Source organism: Bombyx mandarina, chromosome 18 (genome assembly GCF_030267445.1).
Source record: "Bombyx mandarina strain Sakado chromosome 18, ASM3026744v2".
Lineage (NCBI taxonomy): Eukaryota > Metazoa > Arthropoda > Insecta > Lepidoptera > Bombycidae > Bombyx > Bombyx mandarina.
This window is the reverse complement of record NC_143224.1, coordinates 3,252,714-3,275,674: the sequence shown is the minus strand read 5'-3', so window position 1 is coordinate 3,275,674 and position 22,961 is coordinate 3,252,714. Positions and strand designations below refer to the sequence as shown.

Below are 22,961 nucleotides of genomic sequence, written 5' to 3'. Positions count from 1 at the left end.
ATTTGCGTTGTAGATGTCTATGGGCTCCGGTAACCACTTAAGATTAGGTGGGCCGGGAGCTCGTCCACCCATCTGTGCAATAACAAAGTAACGTGGGTTTATTAACTGCTTAGTATCTGTGAAAGTGCGAAAATTTAAAAAAATTAAACAAAACCGCTAGACGTAGCTTCTCGAAGTCTTCGAAAAGGTCCACTGAAAAAAATATCAGTATATAATCAGCATTTTGCAGAGATTATATTTTATCCCATATTATCTGATCTCATTTCATTTCATTCCATGCCAATTGATTAATGCTTAAAATTAATCAAATCCATTTCACTCCATATTATCATTTTTCATAAAAAAAGATTAGGCTCTATGGCATGATATTTTTGCCTCTCTAGTTGGAAAAATAAAACTACTAAAGAAATACTCGATCGAAACGTTAAAATCCACTAATTTGTAACACGCACTCGCACAAATGTCATTCGTAGTACTCATTTCGGTAAAATTACTCGGTTACGAGATCACAACGTTAATATGAACTCGCACTCACAAAATAACACCGAGTACGTTTGCCGCTAGGGGCGCTGTTCCAATTGCATACAAATTTGAGCAAACTGGCTCGCTAGTGAGAACGTTACAAAACTCGCACTAAGCACACGGTGCATCGCTAGATCCGAATCCCCCGGACGTCTTATCCTTTAGGCCATGACGACTTTATTTAGGCCACGACGACTGTATTCTTGTATTCTTTGTTAGGGCTTTTAAGAGCTACGGACGGATTTTAGTTCTATTTGTGTTGTATACGTTGAGAAAAACCTTGGAAAGAAATTGTTGGAAATGATTTTCCATTATACGTACCGTAAAAATTAACCATTGTCGTCAAATGATCGAAATTCGACTTACTCACTAAATATTTATATTAATTTCATGTATAACATTTTTTTTTCTCGTTTAATTGATAACTGACAACTAAAAAATATATTGTTACAATAGAGATCTTTGATAACCAACCACTTCAGGGAAAAATATATGACAAATAATAGGTTAGGGAAAAAGTATTTTCGCATTTTAGTGCGTATGAACTTGTAATAAAATCTCTTTGGCTATTTGTATCTGGCTGGTTTTGGTAAAAAGTTTAAATTTTAAAGAAGATAATTGCAAATTCAAGTTAGGAAATGTGTGATTTTTATTTATTTTTCGTACTGTCGAGATGAGTGAATCTAATGAAGAAATTCGATACATTTTAAATTTTACTACAAAAAAGGTAAAAATGCAACGCAAGCCCGAAAAAAATTTGCGATGTTTATGGACCTAGCGCAGTGTCTGTGAAAGTAGCACAAATTTGGTTTAAGCGTTTTCAATCCAGAAATTTTGATTTCAAAGATGCACGTCGCTCTGGTCGCCCTATTACGGATAAAATGGATGCCATTTTTTCAAAAGTGGAGCAAGACCGGCATATCAGTTACGACGTAGCTGAAGAACTGGGAATTGACCACAAAACAATTTTGGCGCATTTGAAAAAAACTGGGTACACAAAAAAGCTCGATATTTGGGTACCTCACGAGCTCACTGAAAGAAACCAAATGAACCGTGTACTCATTTGTGATTCTTTATTACGACGTAATGAAACCGAACATTTTTGAAGAAGCTTATAACTGGTGATGAAAAGTGGATCACGTACGACAAGAACGTGCGAAAAAGGTCGTGTTCAAAGGCCGGTCAGGCTTCACAGACTGTGGCGAAACCCGGGTTAACTCGCAACAAGGTGATGCTGTGTGTGTGATGGGATTGGAAGGGCATTATTGATTATGAGCTGTTACCACCAGGCAGGACCATCGATTCTGAAATCTACAATTTTTTTTTTTCGTAGAGTTGAGTTCGATAGTATACCTGTCGCTGCAGTCGAGTTCAAAATCACACCTTAAATCCGATTGATGCTGCAACATATCACCGTATACTTTGTCCTAAAGTTTCTCTTATTGACCAAGGAAAACTTTACTAAAGCTCTCCTTTTTTGAGAGCGTCAAATAAAACCAATGTTCTTCACTTCAATGAATTTTATTTAAATAGTGTCTAGACCATTACTATTACATTAATATATCTATGCGCTTAAGCAATACTGAACAAAACCATAAACATTTTACAAATTACAAACACTCGTAGGAATACACGATTATAATCATTTTATTTCATCGTATTTATTCATATATTAAAACAAAACTGGATCGGTAACGCGAATTTTGGCAAAATTAAAAATTATATTTACACAGTAGGTGATGAAAAAAAAAATTATATATTATTTCAAGAATTACATGTATTTAATAAATAAAAACTTATTTGAGATATTTCATGTTAAAATTTATCAATTTTCAGAGAACGGTTACATAATTCACAGATTGAAATTCGCACTGACACATGACAAATCTCAATTTGAAAATTTGTCCATTTAAAGGTTTTGAAGACTCCCAGTTTACATGGTGGGCTAGCCTATGTCCTACGCAATTGAGAACTGGACCAAATGTGAGTGGTCACTTAACAGCGTATAGGCTGTGAGTTCGATAGCCCGTCTGTGTAATTAAAATAAAATTAGTTACACTCAACTTTAGTAACTAAAGTCCCAATATCCATGATAATTAATTATTATTTGACTTTCATATATTTGTTAAGATTCAATGGCAGGCATTAAGTATTCACTTCTGCCTATATAGTAACTCCCTTTTTCTTATTGTTTATCTATTTGCTGTATTTATGTCAATTCCTACACTATAATGTTTACGAGCAAATTGTATAATATTTCAATTCCCTTTTAGATCGAATCAGATCTAAAATACCAATGCGTTCCGGTGATTTTTTAAACAAAACTTTTTTTTTAATACCTCAGACTCAAATATTTATCAAGATACAATTTGGTTTATTTGTAAAATTTTAATTAAATATGTATACCCTAACGGGGATATGTTAGGTTTGTTTTTGTGTGTTGGCAACACCGGGTACGGTGTCAAATCGAACGCATTAAATACAGTATCTAAATACTACGTACATAGATAATACAAACACATATAGCTATAGTATGATTAAGACTATCAAAAAAATTGTTTACGGAATCATTTATTTGCAGCCTTTTCACTACTTCAGTCGTTACGAAAAAATACAAAACATTGAAACTGTATCTCAATCTACAATTATTTAAATTTTTGCAATCATTATTACAAAAAAAAATACTCTTCAAAATACTTTATTTTAGTACCAAAAAACACCACTAAAATACGTGGTAAAATGCATACAAAAATTACGAAGTATTAAACGCAAAACGCTACTCATTATGAAATTAATTAATTAAGACCAAGCCGCAAACATATACCTGTGATAATTAAAAACAGACACAAGATAAACAATTTGTGAAATCACAGATCAGTCCTTATCCACTGCAATTTAAGGTCTAAACTAATAGTTAATGCTGACTTCGTTTAAAATTATTCCATCGTCTATAGTTAATACATTTGTGTAACAATTAAATTAACTCGGCGATATATTAATCGATTTAATATCGATTATTTACTAATCGATTTAATATATAAGCGGTCACGCTAATTAATTGGTATGTAGCACATTAAACGTCCTATCTTTTATTCTGTATAAATCTCTAAATATTTTGTGACGTACATTTCATCACCGTCCAAACTAATCTACTTCGAAAATATCACTTGTTACAATTATACTAATCGATTATTTTAAAGCAGTCATTCTAATCGATATTCCGACGTATGACGGTCATCGGCTCATCGTTCCCAAACTTTAATTAGCATCGACGAATAAGTACATGTATACTATTTCAGAACTTACAGTTTAATGCTTAATTACTTATTTGAGGGTATTTCGAAATATTGACAAACATCTGGTCGATTCTAGTAACAGAAAAGTTGTTGTAACAAATTTCTGTACTTACAAGCAACGTTCACGCATAGAGCCGTACTCACGTTCTTTGACACATCAATAACTGCTGTCAATCTCAATTCTTCTGTCTCTCCCTAGAGTCTTCCCTGCACACGCCCCTGGGAGGAGAGTCGCGACCCTTTTGAGTGACTTTGGAAGTCTTTCTTGATCTTTTGAATTTGGCCACGTCATCTCCGAAGACATCTCCTGTTCGTAATGCGGATATAAGGTCATCGAACTCTCCTTTTTGTCCGTTACTCATGGTACCGTCCCGGGAGCTATCGTTGGAATGTCCGTTGCAATCCCCGTTGGATTTCGCGAGGGATTTGCTCACCGAGCCTAGCGAGTTCGATTGCTTACGTTCCATTGTACGCTTTTTCAACTGCAAGAAAAAAATATATTAAAATCAACATTCTGTAGTGTTGGTAAGAATGGAACGAATGAAAAGAGTGTGAAACGAAGCGTTAAGAAGTGAGTGAGAGAAAACGGTAAGAAAGGGAAAAGATAATGACACACAGAATGACAGAGAAGAAGGAAGATGGCGAAGATGGTTAAAAATGCGTAATAAAAGTGCTAATTAATTTTTAATTATTATTATAACAGAAGATTTTGGAACAGCGGAAGTTTTATTTTATGCGCCGCAATCCCAATTCTACAATTCATTCGATAAAATTACATTGAGAAAAATGATAGATGATTCCGTCAGCTATTACCCGCTACAGACCATTGACGCTGCAGCCCCCGGTTCCCCAGTTGACCCCCCGGTCTCCACTGACGCCCGGTCCCCACTGACCCCCGGTCCCCACTGACGCCCGGTCCCCACTGACCCCCGGTCCCCACTGACGCCCGGTCCCCACTGACGCCCGGTCCCCACTGACGCCCGGTCCCCACTGACCCCCGGTCCCCACTGACGCCCGGTCCCCACTGACCTCTTGCTCGTGCCTGGTCCGGCGCTGCTCGTCGTCGCGGCGCCTCCTGATGGCGTCGCACTCGGCGCGCGCCTCCGCGAGCTGCGTGAGGAACGCGTCCATGGCGCCGAACAGTTGCTCCGGGGACGCACTTGTCTCTTCACCGAAGGCGTGGGCGCATGCCTCGAGACGACTCTTCATGTCCTGGAAATTACTTATATTTAATTTTGCCCTTGTCCGAAACGGGCAGCTGCGATAAAATGTATCCATATTGTATTGGCTGAATTTGGCGTACTGGCTTATTCTTAAATTTTTTTTGTGCTCTTGTAGGCAGGCAAGCGTTTGACGCTAGTGGTGAGTGGCTACCATCGTCCATGGACGTCAACAATACCAGGGACATAGACAAGCCGCTGCCTACCGTACCTAGCTTATGAAGAGATTTTCTTCGATAGGAGAGACAGTATAAGTTACGGTGAATAAAAAATTAAAAAAATAGCGGACATTCCTGTTTACTTCTACTGTCCGTTCATACAATGCATATTTCCTCTGGTTAGAGCCACGTGAGCTTACCTACTCGCTCGGTGAATCTAGTATGACCCCTCGAGGTCACCAGCATAAGTAGAAAAAAAAACACAATGCATATGATCGGCTAACCTGGAAAAGATCTTCCAGTTGTGTGAAGGTACAAACGGCATGCGCATGGAACTCCCTCATGACTGGTAGGAAGGCGTCACCGGGTTGCGGAGAGGGCAGCGACGCGTGGTACTCCACCTCCTTCGCGACTTCACGGAGGCCACTCCTCAAAGCACCCACATCTTTCTCCAGTTGTTCCACGCAAACCTTGGCCGCGGCTCGGACGTGCGGTAAATCCTCTTCGAGTAGGAGTATGTCTTTGAACTGAATATGCAAACCATATAATTAACACAAAAAGCGACCAAGAAACAGACAATGGTGAGGCATAATATAAGCTAGCTTGAGTACCCCTACCTCCTGTCCTAAAGTAACCATGGGTTCCAGAAGGAAAAAGTTACGTATTACTGTTACGCCGGCAAGAGTAACGCCATCTATCGCCGAATATTCCAACGAATATCGAGAGATCTAGAACGCTCGAGAAGTACAACGCCATCTATTGTCACATAGCGGAAACACACAATACTCGACTTGTGTGGAATATTCTCGATAATTCTAGGGATGTCGTATCGACTATAAAAGCGTTGCAGAGACGGCATGCTACTCGCTACTCGAAGAGAAACAGCGAACGGATCACTTGAAGCGAAGCGAATTGAGAATTTATTGTTTGCGAAGTGTTTTAAGTGTTCCAAGTACTAATAATACAGTTTTAATTTGTACTTCGGTAGAATCTTTATTTATGCGGAACCCCAGCGCGTAATAATACATTGAAACATTGCTCTAACGACTTACAGTGGGTAGTGGCATTCGTGTTGGGAAGTGTACTATTAGTACTATATTAGTTACATCGAGTGTGTTGTGAATTGGATAACGGTACTCGAGAAGTTTTCGTTTTAAAAGTTCTAATCTGATGTAGGTAATGGCTGTAGGATACATCGCGCGTTCAGTACGATGAAGAGCTCTCTCATCTGTCTCAAAAAAACCGTCTCCTCATGTTAAGCAAACAGATCGTAACATTTCAATTAGCACTCACCTGTGTCTCCAACATTTCGACCAGGAAATGCAGGAGCGTGGTGTTTCTTGTAACACTGGACTTGGTGTCGGCGAGTTTGTTCAGCGACGAGAGCCGGAACCCTGACGCGTTGCCGCGGGCTCCCCTAGAGAGAGACGCACAATATGTTAGCGTTCAGCGGTAGGTAGCGGCTTGGGTCTGCACCTGGCATTGCTGACGTCCACGAGCGATGGTAGCCACTCACTATCAGGTGGGCCGTATGCACGTCTGCCTATACGGTGTGTGTGTGTGCAAGTCACACATGGTACAAGTGAAACTTATAAAAGATAAAAATAATAGCAAGGGTCAACCACTCCGCAGTGCAATGGAGCAGCCGCACCCCAGGCCGCCTGCATGATCACGGTATCCCGATGACAGGTAGATATGATTTAGCAAGAGAAAAACAAGAACGTCTATCAACTGTGTGACATCTCGTCACCGCGATTTAGGAATTGTTGAATTTACGTGCAGCGACATCTGTTGATAACAAACTAAATAGAAATAAAATAAACATGGCGCGTAACGGAAGAAATAAAGATGGCGCGTAACCGAAAAACGTTACATACGTTTTTTCCTCCCTACGTCGATAAAGAAGTTTCACTTTTAAAAAAAAAGCCACATCACTGCGAGTGGTCTCGAGACCGCACGAGGCTTGTGAGTCCGCGCGGGTGGGTACCACCGCCCTGCCTATCTCTGCCGTGAAGCAGTAATGCGTTTCGGTTTGAAGGGTAGGGCAGCCGTTGTAACTATACTGAGATCTTAATCTCAAGGTGGGTGGTGCATTTACGTCGTAGATGTCTATGGGCTCCAGTAACCGCTTAACACCAGGTGTGCTGTGAACTCGTCCACCCATCTAAGCAATAAAAAAAGGGTGCGTATACTTCTTATGTATTGTGTAGGCGCATAAGAAGTTATACTTTTTTTTTATTAAATTAATTTTTTTTTTTTTAATATTAATAAATTAAAAATTAATATTTAACGTTAATAATTTAATAATATTTAGTATGAATTATATTAAATAAAAATTTTGTCATTTATATTACTAAATAATACATACGGATAGTTAACCTCAATTGTATTGGAGCACTTAGGAAGGTTGATGAGCACAGTTTTTTCACAAATATTTTCTAATATTAATTAGTATTGATTTAAATATTCAATTTAAATCACTTCTGATTACAATTCAGACGCACATATGAAATTCGCATTTGTATAATGAAAACAAAATGAAAACACGTGTTTTAAATGTAGAAACTCAAAGCATGTGCATAAATATTATAAATATAAATACACAGTGAACAGAGGCGGCGTGCGTGCCAACATGCGCTACTAACAGAGCTTCCATTTCTATTTTGTTGGTAGCATTTTTTACGAGTGTACATGCGCGAAAGTTCACCTGCGGCTATATTCAGACTCGCCAAGTTACGTCAGTCGTATTGTAATGAGCGATTTAGTGGGCAACTTCATTTCTGTTAATTTTGTGTCACGGTGCGCGCGCATCGTAAAATTTCACTCTCATCAATTTTTCATAACGCGCCTAAAGAAGTAGAACTTCAAAAAAACCTGTTCATGTAGTTCCCGAGCGCCAGCACCAGCTCGAGCAGCGCGCGCAGGCGGCGCGAGCGCGTCATGTCCCGCGCGGCGCGCAGCACGGTGGTGGCGCGCCCGCTCGCCTCCGCGCTCGCCGCCGCGAACCGCTTCTTGAACAGCAGCGTGCGCACCCGCATCGAGTAGTGCGGGATCCTGAGGGCGGCACCATACGTTTATCTGAGGTCCGGTTGCATTACCATGCGAAGCCAAAGCGGCCCAGAGTTCCACAGTGAATTAGTGACGCCGCGTAATAAAAATCAACCCCGCAAAAATTTTAATTTGCGTAATTACTGGTGGTAAGGAGGAAGCTTGTGAACCCGCACCAGTAAGTGATGCCAAAGCACCGAGCTGCCAATTTCTGCAGCGAAGCCCTGTGATGACGATTTGAAAGGTGGGGCAGTCCTTATACTATACAACTGAAACTTTCAGAAATCTCAAGGTGAGCAGCGGCATTTACACTGGAATCCATAAATATATGGGTGCCAGTAATCAACCACTTAGGGCCGCGAGGGTCGTGATCTCATTTCATCCGTCTAAGCAATAGGAAAACCTTCAATTGAAACACGTAGCTACTTCGTGACGTGACGCATGTACCCGGACGGGTCCGAGTTGAAACTTTTTTGTAATGGACGATCGAATGACCAGGGCACCTCAGGTTGTGATTTCACGGTGCGACCTGCGGAAGGCAATTCAGCCCACGCTAGACGACAGAGAACGAATAAGTCAAATCCTACATCAGCCCCGAGTCAGTGATTGCAACATAGTTCAGAGGCAACCTGCAACTACACTCACTTGGAGATCTCGTAGAGGAAGCGATCCGCCCTCGCCATGCTGTCCAGTTCATCTTGGTGCTCTTCTAGCATTGCGGCCTCCTCGGCGCTCGGCGTGAACTTCAGGAGTTGCTCCAACATATCGATGGGCAGTTGTTCGCCGCTGTCCATTTTGAGGATCGCTCTGTGGGAAATTTAAAAAAATTCAATAATTACCTATTATAGAATCATTATTGCTTGTCTTTAATATTGTTTATCTATAGTTTACTTTTGGCGAAATCTGTAATTATTTTTTTTAAGATTTTTATCTTCAATGTTTTGCAGTGCACAACAAAGAAATGACTTTGAAAGTACACTTTATTGTAACTCAAATTCCATAAAACCAAAACAGAAAACAATTTCACAACGCTTCTTAATTCACCGAATGCCATATCTATACATATAAATAAAATTGGAGTGTCTGCTTGTAATATTGAAATAACCGCTTCTTACTACATGCATCTGAATATATACATACACCAAAATAACATTTTTTACAATATTTGTCTATGTGTCTGTCCGTCTGTTTGTTCCGACTAATCTCTGGAACGGCTGGACCTATTTTGAGACGAGACTTTCACTGATAGGTAGCGATGATATAAGGAGTAGCTCAGGCTACTTTTATTAGACTAGCTTTGCCCCGCGGCGTCACCCGCGGTACGACAATAACCGACGACAGTAAGATCGCGGGACTCATTTATCAATAATAAAATTTAATGTTTCCGAAGCGAAGCGACTTATTATTTGACCACAGACTTTAAACAATAACAAAAGTTTCACAATTTACAACAAACGATTTAAAAAATTATAAATACGTGCAAAAAATAAAGAGATATTAAAGAAAGATAAGAGAGAGTTTATTAAACATTTCACATCACCTTTTCCGACAGAGCAAAGTACATCTTCTTTACATACAATAATCGTATAAATGTTACCTGCAAATCTCCTCATCGGTCATTTTAAGTTTGGACAGCAGGATGGTGCAGTTCTGGGCGCGGCGGCCGTCTATCACGGACAGTATCTTCGTCCTGGGCTTCGACCCGAGCTGGCGGAGGTCCTCGACGGACCCCTCGTTCTGTAAGGCACGGGACCATGGTAATAAGACGGGGTAATAAGACAGAAATAAAAAGAGAAAAAGACAATCCAATTCACAGGCGGTAGACGTGAAACCTCCGAAAGAGTTCTATCTCATTTTAACGTAGGACATTCAACACATACGTATACGTTTGTCTCTTTTTAGTGTCGCTTTTACGTTTCATTAAGTTTCAAAGGACATCTGTGAATTAAAGAAGTTTTCACTTCAACAGGCTATCTTTGTCATATTTAACCCTTTTAGGGCTGAGCTTATTTTCATATATCTTGCAGAAATTTCTCAAAGGATTCTCTAAATTCACAGCAAAATAATTTTAACTATTTACAAATGTCATTAGCTTATTAAAAACTTTATATGTACGCGCGATAAGACACGACCGTGCAGGTTGATACCTAATACCTGTAATCAAACTGTGCAAAAGTCGGTATTCCGACGCTCCGCATTTTACTCTACAACCGAGAGTCGATTTATCGGCTGTTCGCGCTCCAATGGGTAATGCCTCTAAAGTCACACACATCACCACTCGGGTGATCTCGCATCCTCACTAACCTGGACGCCATTCTTCTGGTAGGCACAGAACATCTTGTCGATGGTGTGCAGATCCATCGCGTTGTACAGCTTCGTGTCGTCCAGCTCCTGCCATATCGTGCCATGCAGCTTGGTATCAGGTAATTTACTCCAGTTGAAGCTCTTGAGCGGGTTCCCGGGCGTGGGGACGTTCTTCTTGGGCTTGGGAGGGGCGGGGGCGAGCGGCGCCAGGGGGGCGAGGGGCGCGAGCGGCGCGGGGGGAGGAGCCGGCGCGGCGGGGGGCGCGGGGAACATTGACGGCGGCGGAGGAGGGGGAGGTACCGATGACGTTTCGATCACCGCGTTCTTCAGATTGTTCACCTGTAATACAAGTGATGTGGTAAAACAAAGAAGAATACAGCCCAATCATTTTCATGGAAAAGTTTATAAACTTATTTTCTTTTTTTTATTGCTTAGACGGGTGGACGAGCTCACAGCCCACCTGATGTTAAGTGATTACTAAAGCCCATAGACATCTACAACGTAAATGCGCCACTCACTTTGAAATATAAGTTCTAAAGTCTCAATATGGTTACAATTGCTGGCTGTAACCCTTCAAACCGGAACGCATTACAGCCTCACGGTAGAAATAGGCAAGGTGGTGGTACCTACCCGTGCGGACTCACAAGAGGTTTACTACCACTAAATACCACCAGTAAAAAGTGTCTTGTCTTAGCGTGAGCAAATTATCTCGAGAACTGTGTGTTATGGCCTAGTCACCGACGCGTTCTGAAAACATGATCTAAATATCGATTTTAAATGAGCTATTCCACTCAAGCTTCAAACGGTACCTGTACCTTACAGCGTGCCCTAAAAATTTATGTTCTATAAATATCCCCCCCCCCCTTATTATTGGAACATTAAAAAACTTCACATTCTGAACGTTTCAAATTACCTTAGCATCATCAGGTATGCTTCCCTCGCTGACTAGTTTTTCGAATCTCGCTCTCTCGGTTCTCTCTTGGGTCAACTGCGGGTCACGACACAATAATGTAAGTGACCGGAATCGTTCATTACACAAGCACCTCAGTTCCAAAAAGCATAAAGTCGGAAATCCATTGAAATTATAAGAAATTGATGCATTAACATTCTCATCCACGTTTCCCCGAAACGATAAGTCGATAAGTCGAAAATTAATCTTAATTTGAATTAATAACAAAGACAAAGGCATATGTTATTACCTACGCGTTTGCAACACATTTTAGGAGAAACCTTCAGTGAGTTACATCACAAGGATTTTCGAGATCTCAGTCTGGCAACACTTGAACGGCGGGAGCCTAAAATTACGGTCTGGCAACACTTGAAGGGTGTATTCGAGAGACAGTTCGGTTTGGACCTGAATCACGATCTGGATTGAAAAAAAGCCTGACGCTCACTGAATATTGGAACATCTCTGAATTACATCTAACAAAGAGTATCTATAAGTACTACCAACCCTCAATACTCTGCGACTAAATCAAGGTAAAATAAAAGCAATTTCTATCAATGCGCTTGTTATGTTTAGTTTAAATTAGCTTGCAGAGGTTATGAAAATACCAATAAGAGGAATAAATTTGGCGAATTTAAAATAAATTGTTGTAAACCAAAAAACACGTTTTATATGATCCTACAACAAACAAACATACTTCATTAGACAATATTGTTAATTTAGTTCGGTTTCGTATGGTTTTGTATTTTTTTTTTTGCTCACATTACTCAATGCCGACATTTTTTTTCTGAACCGTTTACCGAACCCCATAGATATCAGCAATGTACATAATATGAACATGCGGCCACCTACCTTGAGACATTAATTCTAGGTCTCAATTTTATAGTACAACGGCCGAATTATCTTTTTAATTGTTTCTCATTAAATATTATTTGTCTAAAATCGTGATTGGCGAGCAATGGCCAAGCCAAGAGCAATAGCTTAAGGTAAAGGCTTGGCTCTCCCCCTGACATTGCTGAAGTCCATGGGCGACGGTAACCACACACCATCAGGTAGGCTGTATGCTCGTCTGCCTACAAGAACGATTAAAAAACACAAACAGAATTTCCCTAAAATTAATTACACTTAATAATTGGGTTTAATAATTGTTTTAATAATAATTGTTTTTTTTTGTTGCACTGAATCTGTGAACGAACTAACTAACAGCTCAGTGTATACCAGAGCGCCATGGAGATCAACAACGTGAATAACATTACTTTGAAATACTACGTCAATATCTAAATTTTATTCTACCCCCACCCATAAAATCGAATCGAGTTAATGCTTCGCGGCAGAAATAGGGAAAACGATCTCACTTACTCTCTCACAAAAATATCTTCTGACTTTATCACTCTTTGGAACTGGGATATCAATGTTATGTTTAGTCGTGTGTACGTACGTAAGGACGTGTGTAATGATGTTACTGATAATATTAAAACTCTTTAAAACAATTATGGTTATTTTAAATACGCTAAAAGCCGCCCAAAGTGATAAAGCTCTCGGATTCTTTAAGCCGTGACAAATTATAAAGTGTTTTATTATAACATTAAACCGTTTAATTCGTAAATGAGTAAAATGAATTAATGAATGTTAAATGTGTTTGCATTTGAACTAGAATGATGTACGATATTTTTTTTATTCATTACTTTTACGGTTGATTCTGACCTCCACACTGACCTCCTATTTTACCCACGGAAACAAAAAAAAATATCAAAGTACAGTACCCGACAATAAATATTGCACGTCGACCCTTGAGAAGAGACAATCGGCTAATTTCGGCTTCGTAGGGGTTCGGAAAAAAATAGAATTGTTTGAGATGTGATATTGGCGAAGAATGCTCCGCATACCGTGGACCGCCAAGAGAACAAACAGATCTGTCCTCGAGCAACTTCGTGTAGAAACGAGACTGTCGACGATTTGCTACCAGAAGGTTCTTGGTTACTTTGGTCACATTGCTCGGCGGCCACCAGACAACCTTGAAAAATTGACTGTGGTGGGCAAGGTAGAACGGAAAAGACCCGCCGGCCGGCCACCAAACAGTTGGTCAGATCAGATAACTGCGCTCACTGAACTCTCTGTTGCGACCGCCCTGAGGGAAGCTGAAAACCGAAGGAAATGGAAGCTGATGGTGCAAAGGGCTTTCAGGGGCACGACCTTCAGCAATGAAGTATGCGACTAAGAAGAAGAAGAAGAAGAAGAAGAAGAAGAAGAAGAGGTTCCAAGACTTGATGTGCAATATTTAACGACGGGCACTGTATGGTCATCATTTAACTCATAAACACAGCCCACTAAGTTTCTCGCTGAATTTTCTCAGTGGGTCGCGTTTCCGATCCGGTGGTAGATTCTGCGAAGCACTGCTCTTGCTAGGGTCAGTGTTAGCAACACTCCGGTTAGAGTCCCGTGAGCTCACCTACACACGTTAGGGTGAACTTGAAATAGTCTCTCTCAAGGCTATCAGCATAGGTAGGAAAAAAAAAGAAAAAAGTTTATCGTACCGAAATAGCATCATTCAAGTTCAAAAGGCCTCAGAGGGCAGTCGCGTTTATGGTTTAGTGTATGAACCTGGCAGTCGAGCAGCTGCGCGCGTGCGGCGGCGGCGCGCGCCAGGTCGGCGCAGTGCATGTGCGCGGCCGTCTCGCGCTCCAGGCGGTCCCGCAGGCGCGCCGCGGCGCCCTCCAGCTCCTCGCGCTCCTGCGCGCGCTCGTCCAGCTGCTTCTCCTGCCCGCGCCCCACCCGCGTCAGTACACGCTCCGGGACGGTACGCACGTTACGAACGTTCATAAACGACGAACCAAAACTACGCGTCTTTCGATACTCCCGCGCGATATCACTCTTATTTGCGTAATCACAAAAAATCTCATAAGACCAGAGGCGGATTATGCATAAGGCAAACTAGGCAGTTGCTAGGAGCGCGCGAGCTTAGAATTTTTTAAATAAATAAAGAAAATAACATATCGACGATTAAATGCTGGATCTATAATAGATTATATTGCCCAAGCATCGATATATACCTACTCGTATTATGCAATATTGCGGGTTTGTTTGCATTTCATTCGCGCATTAGCGTAAGTACAAGGGTCCTGGTCTACTAAAATCAAGGGTTTGATGATACAACGTCATCGTAATTGCAAAAGCAACTATTTAAATTTTATAGTATTATGATGGCCATTTATGACCGGTACAGGGGCACCGATAAAGTGATTTCCTAGGACGCTCCGGACCTTTAATCCGCCACTGCATAACACAAATACCGATATTTTTATTCGCCTTCAAACTGAACTATATAATTTTTTTTAAAGACGCTCTCTTCAATTAAGACAATTCTTTTAAAAAAAAAGGTATTTATAAAATAAACGAGTGATATCTCCACGATCGAATTGCAACATACAATCCCAGAAACGAGCCGTACCGTACCATTTTAATGTAATATATATAATATTATAATATTTAAATATAATTATTGCAATAAATTCAAATGAACATGATAATATATACTTGGACTCTTGACTTTAGTCATGCAATTTATCAATTCGATGAATGCCACCAATAAAAGTTTAAAAAAAATCACAAAACATCCAAAAACGCTTTTCATTAAATGTATTTTATGAGTGAGATGATCAAACCTAAACATTTCCATACCAAAAGTTATTTGGTTAAGTTCGAATAGTGAATGTGACCATAACCGAGATATTGGCTGCGTCGTCCTGACGTACCTTCTTAGCCAGCTCTGTGGCCAGGTCGATGTTCTCCCGTTCCAGGTTCTCGGCCTTGGTCCTGGCGGCGACGAGCTCTTCCTCCTTGGCGAGCAGGTGCACTATCTCGCCGACGTTTATCTCGAGGGGAGCCACGTCAGGATCGTATATCTGTAAACAGATTCGATATCTCTCAATCGTTTCATCCAAGACAACAAACTTTTATTGCTGTTATCCTATTAGCCAGCAATGTAAAACGTACTAAACTATTCGTCTAATAAGCCAGCAATGTAAAACGTACTAAACTCTGATTTGATTGATTTTTATAAATGGAACATTTAGTCACTTCCAAATCCTTTATCGTTTGTAGAGTGGACCTTAATACAACCAAGCTACAGACTATATTTGAAGTTTTAAAAGCGGTGTTCTTTAATACAAATCTACCGACTAAAACTGAATACCAAATATTTATGTCACAGATAACTGTATGATTTGACTACACAGTACGCTATTTGGGTACGAAGAGTTACAAGATCCTCATGACTGGGAAATAATGATATTTGAAGAGGTTAAGAACCCTGGTCTGGTCGCTGGTGCTGCCGCCCTCGCTGCCCTGCTCGCTGTCGGCGCGCGCCCCCGCCGCGGGCTGCTGCAGCACCACCTGCTGCACCACACGGTCCAGCAGCAGCCAGTGCTGGGACTGCGGGCCGTACTCCACTGTGGAGACGATATACGACCTTTCACTCTCCTAATCCTTGTAATCTAAATATCGACGCTTGAAAGGCAAACGTGACTAAGCGACAATGCGTGAACCAGCTTCCCGGGCGCTATTAAGCACAGGAATGCAGGCAAAATTGGAGGAAGCTGTGCAAAAACTGCTCTCTCCAGTTTTTGCACAGCTATAGGATTGAAATGATTTTAATAGACCTAGAAATATATATTTTTTGCGCATCGAATATGGTTATTACCTATCATTTATGTATAAAACAGTTATTGTCGCTTAGTCACGTTTGCCTTTCAAGCGTCGATATATAAAAATGAATTGCTGTTCGTTAGTCTCGCTAAAGCTCGAGAACGGCCGGACCGATTTGGCTAATTTTGGTCTTGAATTATTTGTGGAAGTCCAGAGAAGGTTTAAAAGGTAGATAAAATATGAAAATGCTCGGAATTAAATAAAAATAACAATTTTGTTTTTACTTTGATGTGTCCAACGTTGGACGGATTCCTTTTGTTTGTTTTAAGTTTATTTTATATAAAAGTTTAAGTATTTTATTTATCGATTGATTCACTACGAAGTCTGCCGGGTCAGCTAGTTCGAAATAAAAAATTTAAGTGTTAATGTAATGCCTTGAGAACAATAAGTTTTCTGAAACCTGTCTGCAAAATGCTGATCTCAGTTGAGCATTTAAAACACGGAGATCTTTTTTTTGATGATTGAAGGATTATAGGGCCCATTGAGTTTTTTCATAAAACCCATTATCCGCGACCTCGTCTGACTGTCGTAGGTCATTACCGACAACTCACACTGGTCAAAGAATTTTGTCTTGAGCCACTGCGGTTTTTTTTATGATCGAAGTATTACTGGTAGCCCGGTGGCCTTTCCAATTTCACCAGGCCAGATGGGCGAGGAAAGGCTCAGCCAGGAGGGGTAGGATTTGCTAACAGCTGCCCGAGCGCCTCTGAAGTAGACCTAACAACTCAAGAGCAGCTGCTTCACGAATAAATCTACTACTGAATCGGAATCGCGACGCGTGACTTTTTTTTTATTGCTTGGATGTGTGGACGAGCTCACAACCCACCTGGTGTAAAGTGGTTACTGGAGCCCATAGACATCTACAACGTAAATACGCCACCCACCTTGAGATATAAGTTCTTAGATCTCGGTATAGTTACAACGGCTGCCCCGCCCTTCGAACCGAAACGCATTACTGCTTCACGACAGAAATAGGCAGGGCGGTGGTACCTACCCGCGCGGACTCACAAGAGGTCCTACCACCAGTGATAAAGTGGCCGGTGTATGTGCTTGGTGTAGTGACTCACGCGGCAGCAGCAGCAGGTGTTGCAGCAGGGACAGCAGGTGCGGGTAGGCGGCGGAGTGGCCCAGCTTGCGGCGCAGCAGCTCGAACATGGCGGAGGCGCTCTTGGTGTCCACGTGCTCGCGGTCGAAGCGCCGCGCCAGCTCACGCTCGTCCTCGCCGCGGACCATCTCGAAGAACTCGATGTGCCGGTCCAGCGTCTCGTTTTCGTATTTGCGGAGTTTTTCGATCACTGTAATTGAAAAGTTCTATATTAAACACAATATAGCGGTTACGTTTCGCTAAAATCACGGTACGATTCATGTATCGTACAGTGTGCTTAGTGCGAGCTCTTTAACGTTCTCGATAGCGTCAAAGTTAACCCAATTTTGTATGCAGTTGGAACAGCGCCCCTAGCGGCTACGTAGGCAAACGATTCCATTCCATACAAATATGAGCTAACTTTTACGCTATCGAGGACGTAAAAAAACTCGCACTAATCACACAGGACGGGCGCGCATTCACATCAGCACTTTTACATCGCTTTACTCAAACCGCAGTATAAAGCGCCAGTACACGTTCAGCGCTCATATACAGCGGTACTCGCCACATCAGCATACATAAATAGAATTAGTTACTTGTTAGCGAAGTAATAAACGGATATTCTTTGACTATCAGTGATTTCTTCCTATCTAAACCTCAAGTTGTGTACGCCACATTCAGCAGCGCATACAATCACACTTTACCACCACGACGCCAAAACTCTCCTAAGGTGTCAACAACGAATCATAGCTATATAGAGTACAGATTATGAAGCAATCACTGCGCCATCAAATTTAAGGACCACAACGTTCTTAGGGTGTCGACATTAGGTTATAGCAAATAGAAAAAAGGACACAATTATATTTTAGTAACCACAAATCTAAACAAGTTATATTATGCTTTTCGGTTTTTGCGACTTGTGGACATTTTATAATCAAAGCTACTGTTACCGATTGATCTCATGATTTTTATTGTCGTTGCATTATTTCCAACGTTTTGAATACTTTACAATGTCCATAGTCACAGAGAACTAAGGTGTTATTTGTCGACATTTAAATACATTTTGTTCTAACTACCGTCTATTTTAATACGCTTTTATTAGCTTCAGACGTATGTATGTTATAGTATGTAACGGAATCTTTGAACATGATTTTGACCCCCTTCAAAACGTCAGATTAACTCGAAATTTGGTATACTTATTAAGGACCGATGACAATTCAATATGAAAAAAATAAAAACTAAATAATAGTTTAAAAAAACTAACAAAATATGCTTTTATAGAAAATCCAACTAAAAAATAGAAAACAATTTTTAATCAATTTGAATTAAAAATAGTGTAAGAAAAAATGATTTTATTGTAAAAAAAAGCGTGGGATGCATGGTATCAGTAGTTTTAAATATTTTATGAATAGATAAGAGTAGAAGGGTTATTTTGATAAAATCCTGCAAAGCACCCCACGCAACATTTTTTTGATTTTTCTATAAAAGCGTATTCTGTTAGTTTTTTTAAACTATTATTTATTTCAATCATAGTTATATGTGGAACGTTTATAGGCCTTTCCGGTATTATTTGTCCCTTAGCTATTCACTGGTGGCTACCAGTGAATAGCTAAGGCTTTATCTTTAGGCTTAAAGGGCCATTACAGCTACGTCCGGACGGGTAGGTGAGCTCACGGGCTCAACCTGAGAGAATTTGCTAACACCAGCCCTAGTAAGAGCATTTCAGATATTTAAAGGCCTGTGCACACCACGTTTTAGAAACGCGCGTCGACGGCGCGCTTTTATCCTATAGAGTGGTTACAAACGCGATACTAACGCGCATGTGTATCGATACAAACGCGCGTTAGCATCGCGTCTGTATCGATTCAAACGCGTATTTGAATGTATACAGGTGTGCAAAGGTCTACAGGCTGCATCTGACTTGAGTGCGTATCGCATCTGTATCGCTACAAACGCGCGTCGACAGCACGTTTAAATAACGTAGTGTGCACAGGCCCTAAGATCTCTAAAGACTTGACGAAATGAATCCCAACTTGAGGCATGCGATCGAAGTCTCAAGGTTCAAGCCTGCGTCCAACTAGTACATGTAAGACTCGTATTCACCTGGTTGAAGCCCCAGCATGAGCAGCTCGTATCTCAGATGGAGCCTGAACTCGAGGCTCTCCTCGCCGGGCCCGTAGTTGAGCACGGCGTTGACGAGCGACATGATGGCCGTCTTCAGGCCGAGGTCGTCCCTGTAGGCGCCGGTGCTGCGGTCCAGCTCGTTGACGATGCTCTGGAAGCGGGCCCTCTCGCCGGAATACTTTTGGAAGTTGACCATCGCTTCTAGCACCTTGAAATGTGGAAAAATTATGTTAAAAAAGTTTTTATTGTTATATTATGACATTTGGGGCTAAACGAAATCACGGACCATTTGGTGTTCATTGATTAGAGAAGCCCATAGACATGATAACGTGAATACCGCCACCCATCTTGAAACATGAGATTTGAGTGCCAAATGTATTTTTTTTATTGCTTAGATGATTGGACGAGCTCACAGCCCACCTGATGTTAAGTGGTTACTGGAGCCCATAGACATCTATAACGAAAATGCGCCACCCATCTTGAGATATAAGTTCTAAGGTCTCAAGTATAGTTACGACGGCTTCGCCACCCTTCAAACCGAAACGCATTACTGCTTCACGGCAGAAATAGGCGGGGCGGTGGTACCTACCCGCGCGGACTCACAAGAGGTCCTACCACCAGTAATTACGCAAATTATAATTTTGCGGGTATCGTAAAAGACCATCCCCTCTCCACAACCCGAAATTCTTAATGCCAGTTGCGACAGAAATAGGCAAAATACTAATACCAACCGTCATTAACTTAGTGCAAGTTTTTGTTTGTAAGCCTCTACACGAATAACCATTATACAGAAGGTAAATTATACAGAAGAATAAATGTGAATGTCATTATTACCTTTTTATGTCCCCCGGGGACAAGACAGACGGCGCCGAGTATCTCAAGTGCTGCCACTTTCGTCTTCACGTTCTCCGTGTCCAAGGACTGAGCGATCAGGTCGATGCTCGTGGGATGAGCTAATACATGAGCACGACCAGTCTGGAATGATAATGATAAAGACAGTTCCAAAACTACAATAATACATATGGTTCCATTCAAAACATTAGGCCAAACTAATAAAACTATTGTATTATCATGAGTCCTTGATCCACTCTCCACTCTCTCTTTCCAGCTATCAATCACACATGGTAGCGGAGTCAGTTTTCCTCATTTTTCTCCTAGGACCATCATGGTAAAATTGGCCTCCTGCAATTAATAATGCCAACTGAAATTAACCAACTCACCGAATTATTCATCAAGGCTTTTATGGCAGCTATAAGGTTATGTCTCGTGACAGCATCATCCCTGGGCGCCTTCTGCAACGCGTCCAATATGGCACCGAGTCCTCCTTGCTTGATAAACCGGAGGACGAAGCTGTGGGCCCTCGTCCTGAGCGCTGTTTTCAGGCCCTCGAGTAGGCCGCAGGATTCCGTCGGGGGGACGCCTTCAGACGACGCAAATGCCTTTAGCAAAAGAAAAAAAACAACTTCCTTGGTGACCTGACACTTCAATATCTTAACATCATAAGGGACATGTTCAATTCATTAGTGCGGAAAATAACTTTTTATAACAACATTCCTAAAGACTGGTTGTACAATTCTAATTGAATCCATCCTCATTTAGTTGACAGCATCGTCTGTCGATTGTTGGCTAACAATAAGAAGAAGAAAGAATGCATCATCTGGCTAGAATATGAGCAGATATTAGTAGAAAAACCTATAGACCATTGAAAGGATTATGTTGACAGGCAAACGTACATCAGCGATCTCGTTAAGGGCCTTGATGTACTCCTCGACTTGTGGGGCGGTGGCCAGTGGAGGCGCCTGGCCCGGTGGCGGCCTGCGACTGCAGTAGATCTGCCATTTCTTGGCAGCCGGTAGCGCCATCATCGCGGCCTTGTTAACTGCTGTCAGGTCCAACTCCTCCTGCAGATAACATATTTTTTATTTAAAACCGAAACATATATTTAACATTAAAAAATCGCCGGAACGCGTCATGTCTTTGCGTTCGATTTTTTTTATTTTATTTTTTTTATTCTTAGATGGTTGGACGAGCCCACAGCCCACCTGATGTTAAGTGGTTACTGGAGCCCATAGACATCTACACTGTTAATGCGCCACGCACCTTGAAATACAAGTTCTAAGGTTGAAGGTAAGTCGATTGACGTAAATGCGATGATTTTTTTTTAAGTTTTATTATTAGAGACATGTTTGTAACAATAACTAATTACATCTATTCGACTAACGCCACCGTGAATCGCCGCCGCCATTAGTGAGGGTAAATAATAATAAAAAATACGGAATTTCGTTTCAAACACATTCAGATTAATCCCAACTAGTCGTTCATGACTAAGACAAACGAAAACAGCATTTCTAACACCAAACACAGTAAAACCTGAGTATCAATGGAACATGAAGATAATTGACAGGGAAACGAACATATTTTACATCGAGTATGGTCATTGCACGAGGGCTACTTTCACAATGATATATCGCAAATTCCGACTTAATTAAAATGTATTGAAAGATCAATAGAGAATGTGACATTTCGTTTAGATTATCATAAATATTTTTCTTAGTCGTTTGCACTTTTGGCAGAATGCTCGTGGTCATCAATTCGGGTGGCGCTGCCCTTTATAAGACGTCGCCATTCCTCACGTACCGCTTGTCTTTCTTGTGCTCCTCGTTGACCCATTTAGAACTGGGTTTATTTGGTCAGTAACGATAATCTACCGCGCAGTTTTGTACCCACAATCATGTCTCAAATACAAGAAGAGATATTTCAAAAGAAAGCACTTTAACTTCGACAGACTGAGGTTAACAAGCCCGAAAACCAAGCGGATTTCTCCTCGTTTTTGCATGCGTAATTAATTTTATTGTAAGTTAAGCTACCAGTTTTAAGTGGGCTTCCGACACATCTTCTTTGTTACCAGGACAGATTTATCATCCGCAAGCCATTCTGCAATGAATTTCATTCACCCAAAAATTTATCTGCTATTAACGAATTAACACATCTCTTCTTCTATATGAATGTTTCCATAATGGCTTTTAGTTTATACCACCTGCTTGGTGGAATATATTTAACTCAACCTATCAAACTATTCGCCCCCTCAACTTAAACACCACTTTCAACGTAAATTAAACAAGATTCGAAGTCACTATCGGACTTCCTGCCTGGGAGAGGACAAATATTTCGCCCACGGTCTGCGTTTCAACAATGGGTGCAGCCTGATTCATTTACATATTCATCAGAACATTCAACTTCAATTTAAGACGCTTGCTCGTCATATACCAATATTTATACCAAGTTAATTTAATACAGATATTTTAAACTCTAAATATTTTTCTAAAACTTAACATTTTCTAGATCAATATACATATAAAAGGCCCTCGATTGCGGATGAATAAACATAAAAACGGCTACTAGAATAAGTATAAGACAGAAATCATCATTGGGATCTCCATAAAATGGGTGTGACACTATTGAAAAAACCAAATCCATGATGGTATGGATTATGGACAAAGAACTAAGTTACAAAAGATTTTCGAAGTGAAACACACACAATATGGACATTTAGTG

The 22,961-nt window shown here is 40.9% G+C and overlaps 1 protein-coding gene across 3 annotated transcripts in view; it reads right to left on the bottom strand.

Annotated features, from left to right (window-relative positions):
* Positions 1-2,024: 2,024 nt before the first annotated feature.
* DAAM (disheveled-associated activator of morphogenesis-like protein) overlaps positions 2,025-22,961 on the bottom strand; it is an 88,874-nt gene continuing 67,937 nt past the window's right edge. For 2 of the 3 annotated variants that reach the window (XM_028176077.2, XM_089734789.1), the window contains 17 exons: positions 21,140-21,307; positions 20,627-20,845; positions 20,241-20,381; positions 19,386-19,614; positions 17,266-17,493; positions 15,803-15,942; positions 15,247-15,396; positions 14,096-14,251; positions 11,462-11,536; positions 10,549-10,887; positions 9,842-9,981; positions 8,890-9,051; positions 8,071-8,250; positions 6,490-6,613; positions 5,481-5,723; positions 4,848-5,030; positions 2,025-4,300 (listed from right to left, as the gene is read on the bottom strand). In XM_028176077.2, coding sequence (XP_028031878.2) covers positions 3,995-4,300; positions 4,848-5,030; positions 5,481-5,723; positions 6,490-6,613; positions 8,071-8,250; positions 8,890-9,051; positions 9,842-9,981; positions 10,549-10,887; positions 11,462-11,536; positions 14,096-14,251; positions 15,247-15,396; positions 15,803-15,942; positions 17,266-17,493; positions 19,386-19,614; positions 20,241-20,381; positions 20,627-20,845; positions 21,140-21,307 — 3,183 coding nt within the window. In that variant the 3' untranslated portion in view covers positions 2,025-3,994. The remainder of the gene's footprint in view (positions 4,301-4,847; positions 5,031-5,480; positions 5,724-6,489; positions 6,614-8,070; positions 8,251-8,889; positions 9,052-9,841; positions 9,982-10,548; positions 10,888-11,461; positions 11,537-14,095; positions 14,252-15,246; positions 15,397-15,802; positions 15,943-17,265; positions 17,494-19,385; positions 19,615-20,240; positions 20,382-20,626; positions 20,846-21,139; positions 21,308-22,961) is intronic. The other variant, XM_028176078.2, reaches the window with a different exon arrangement.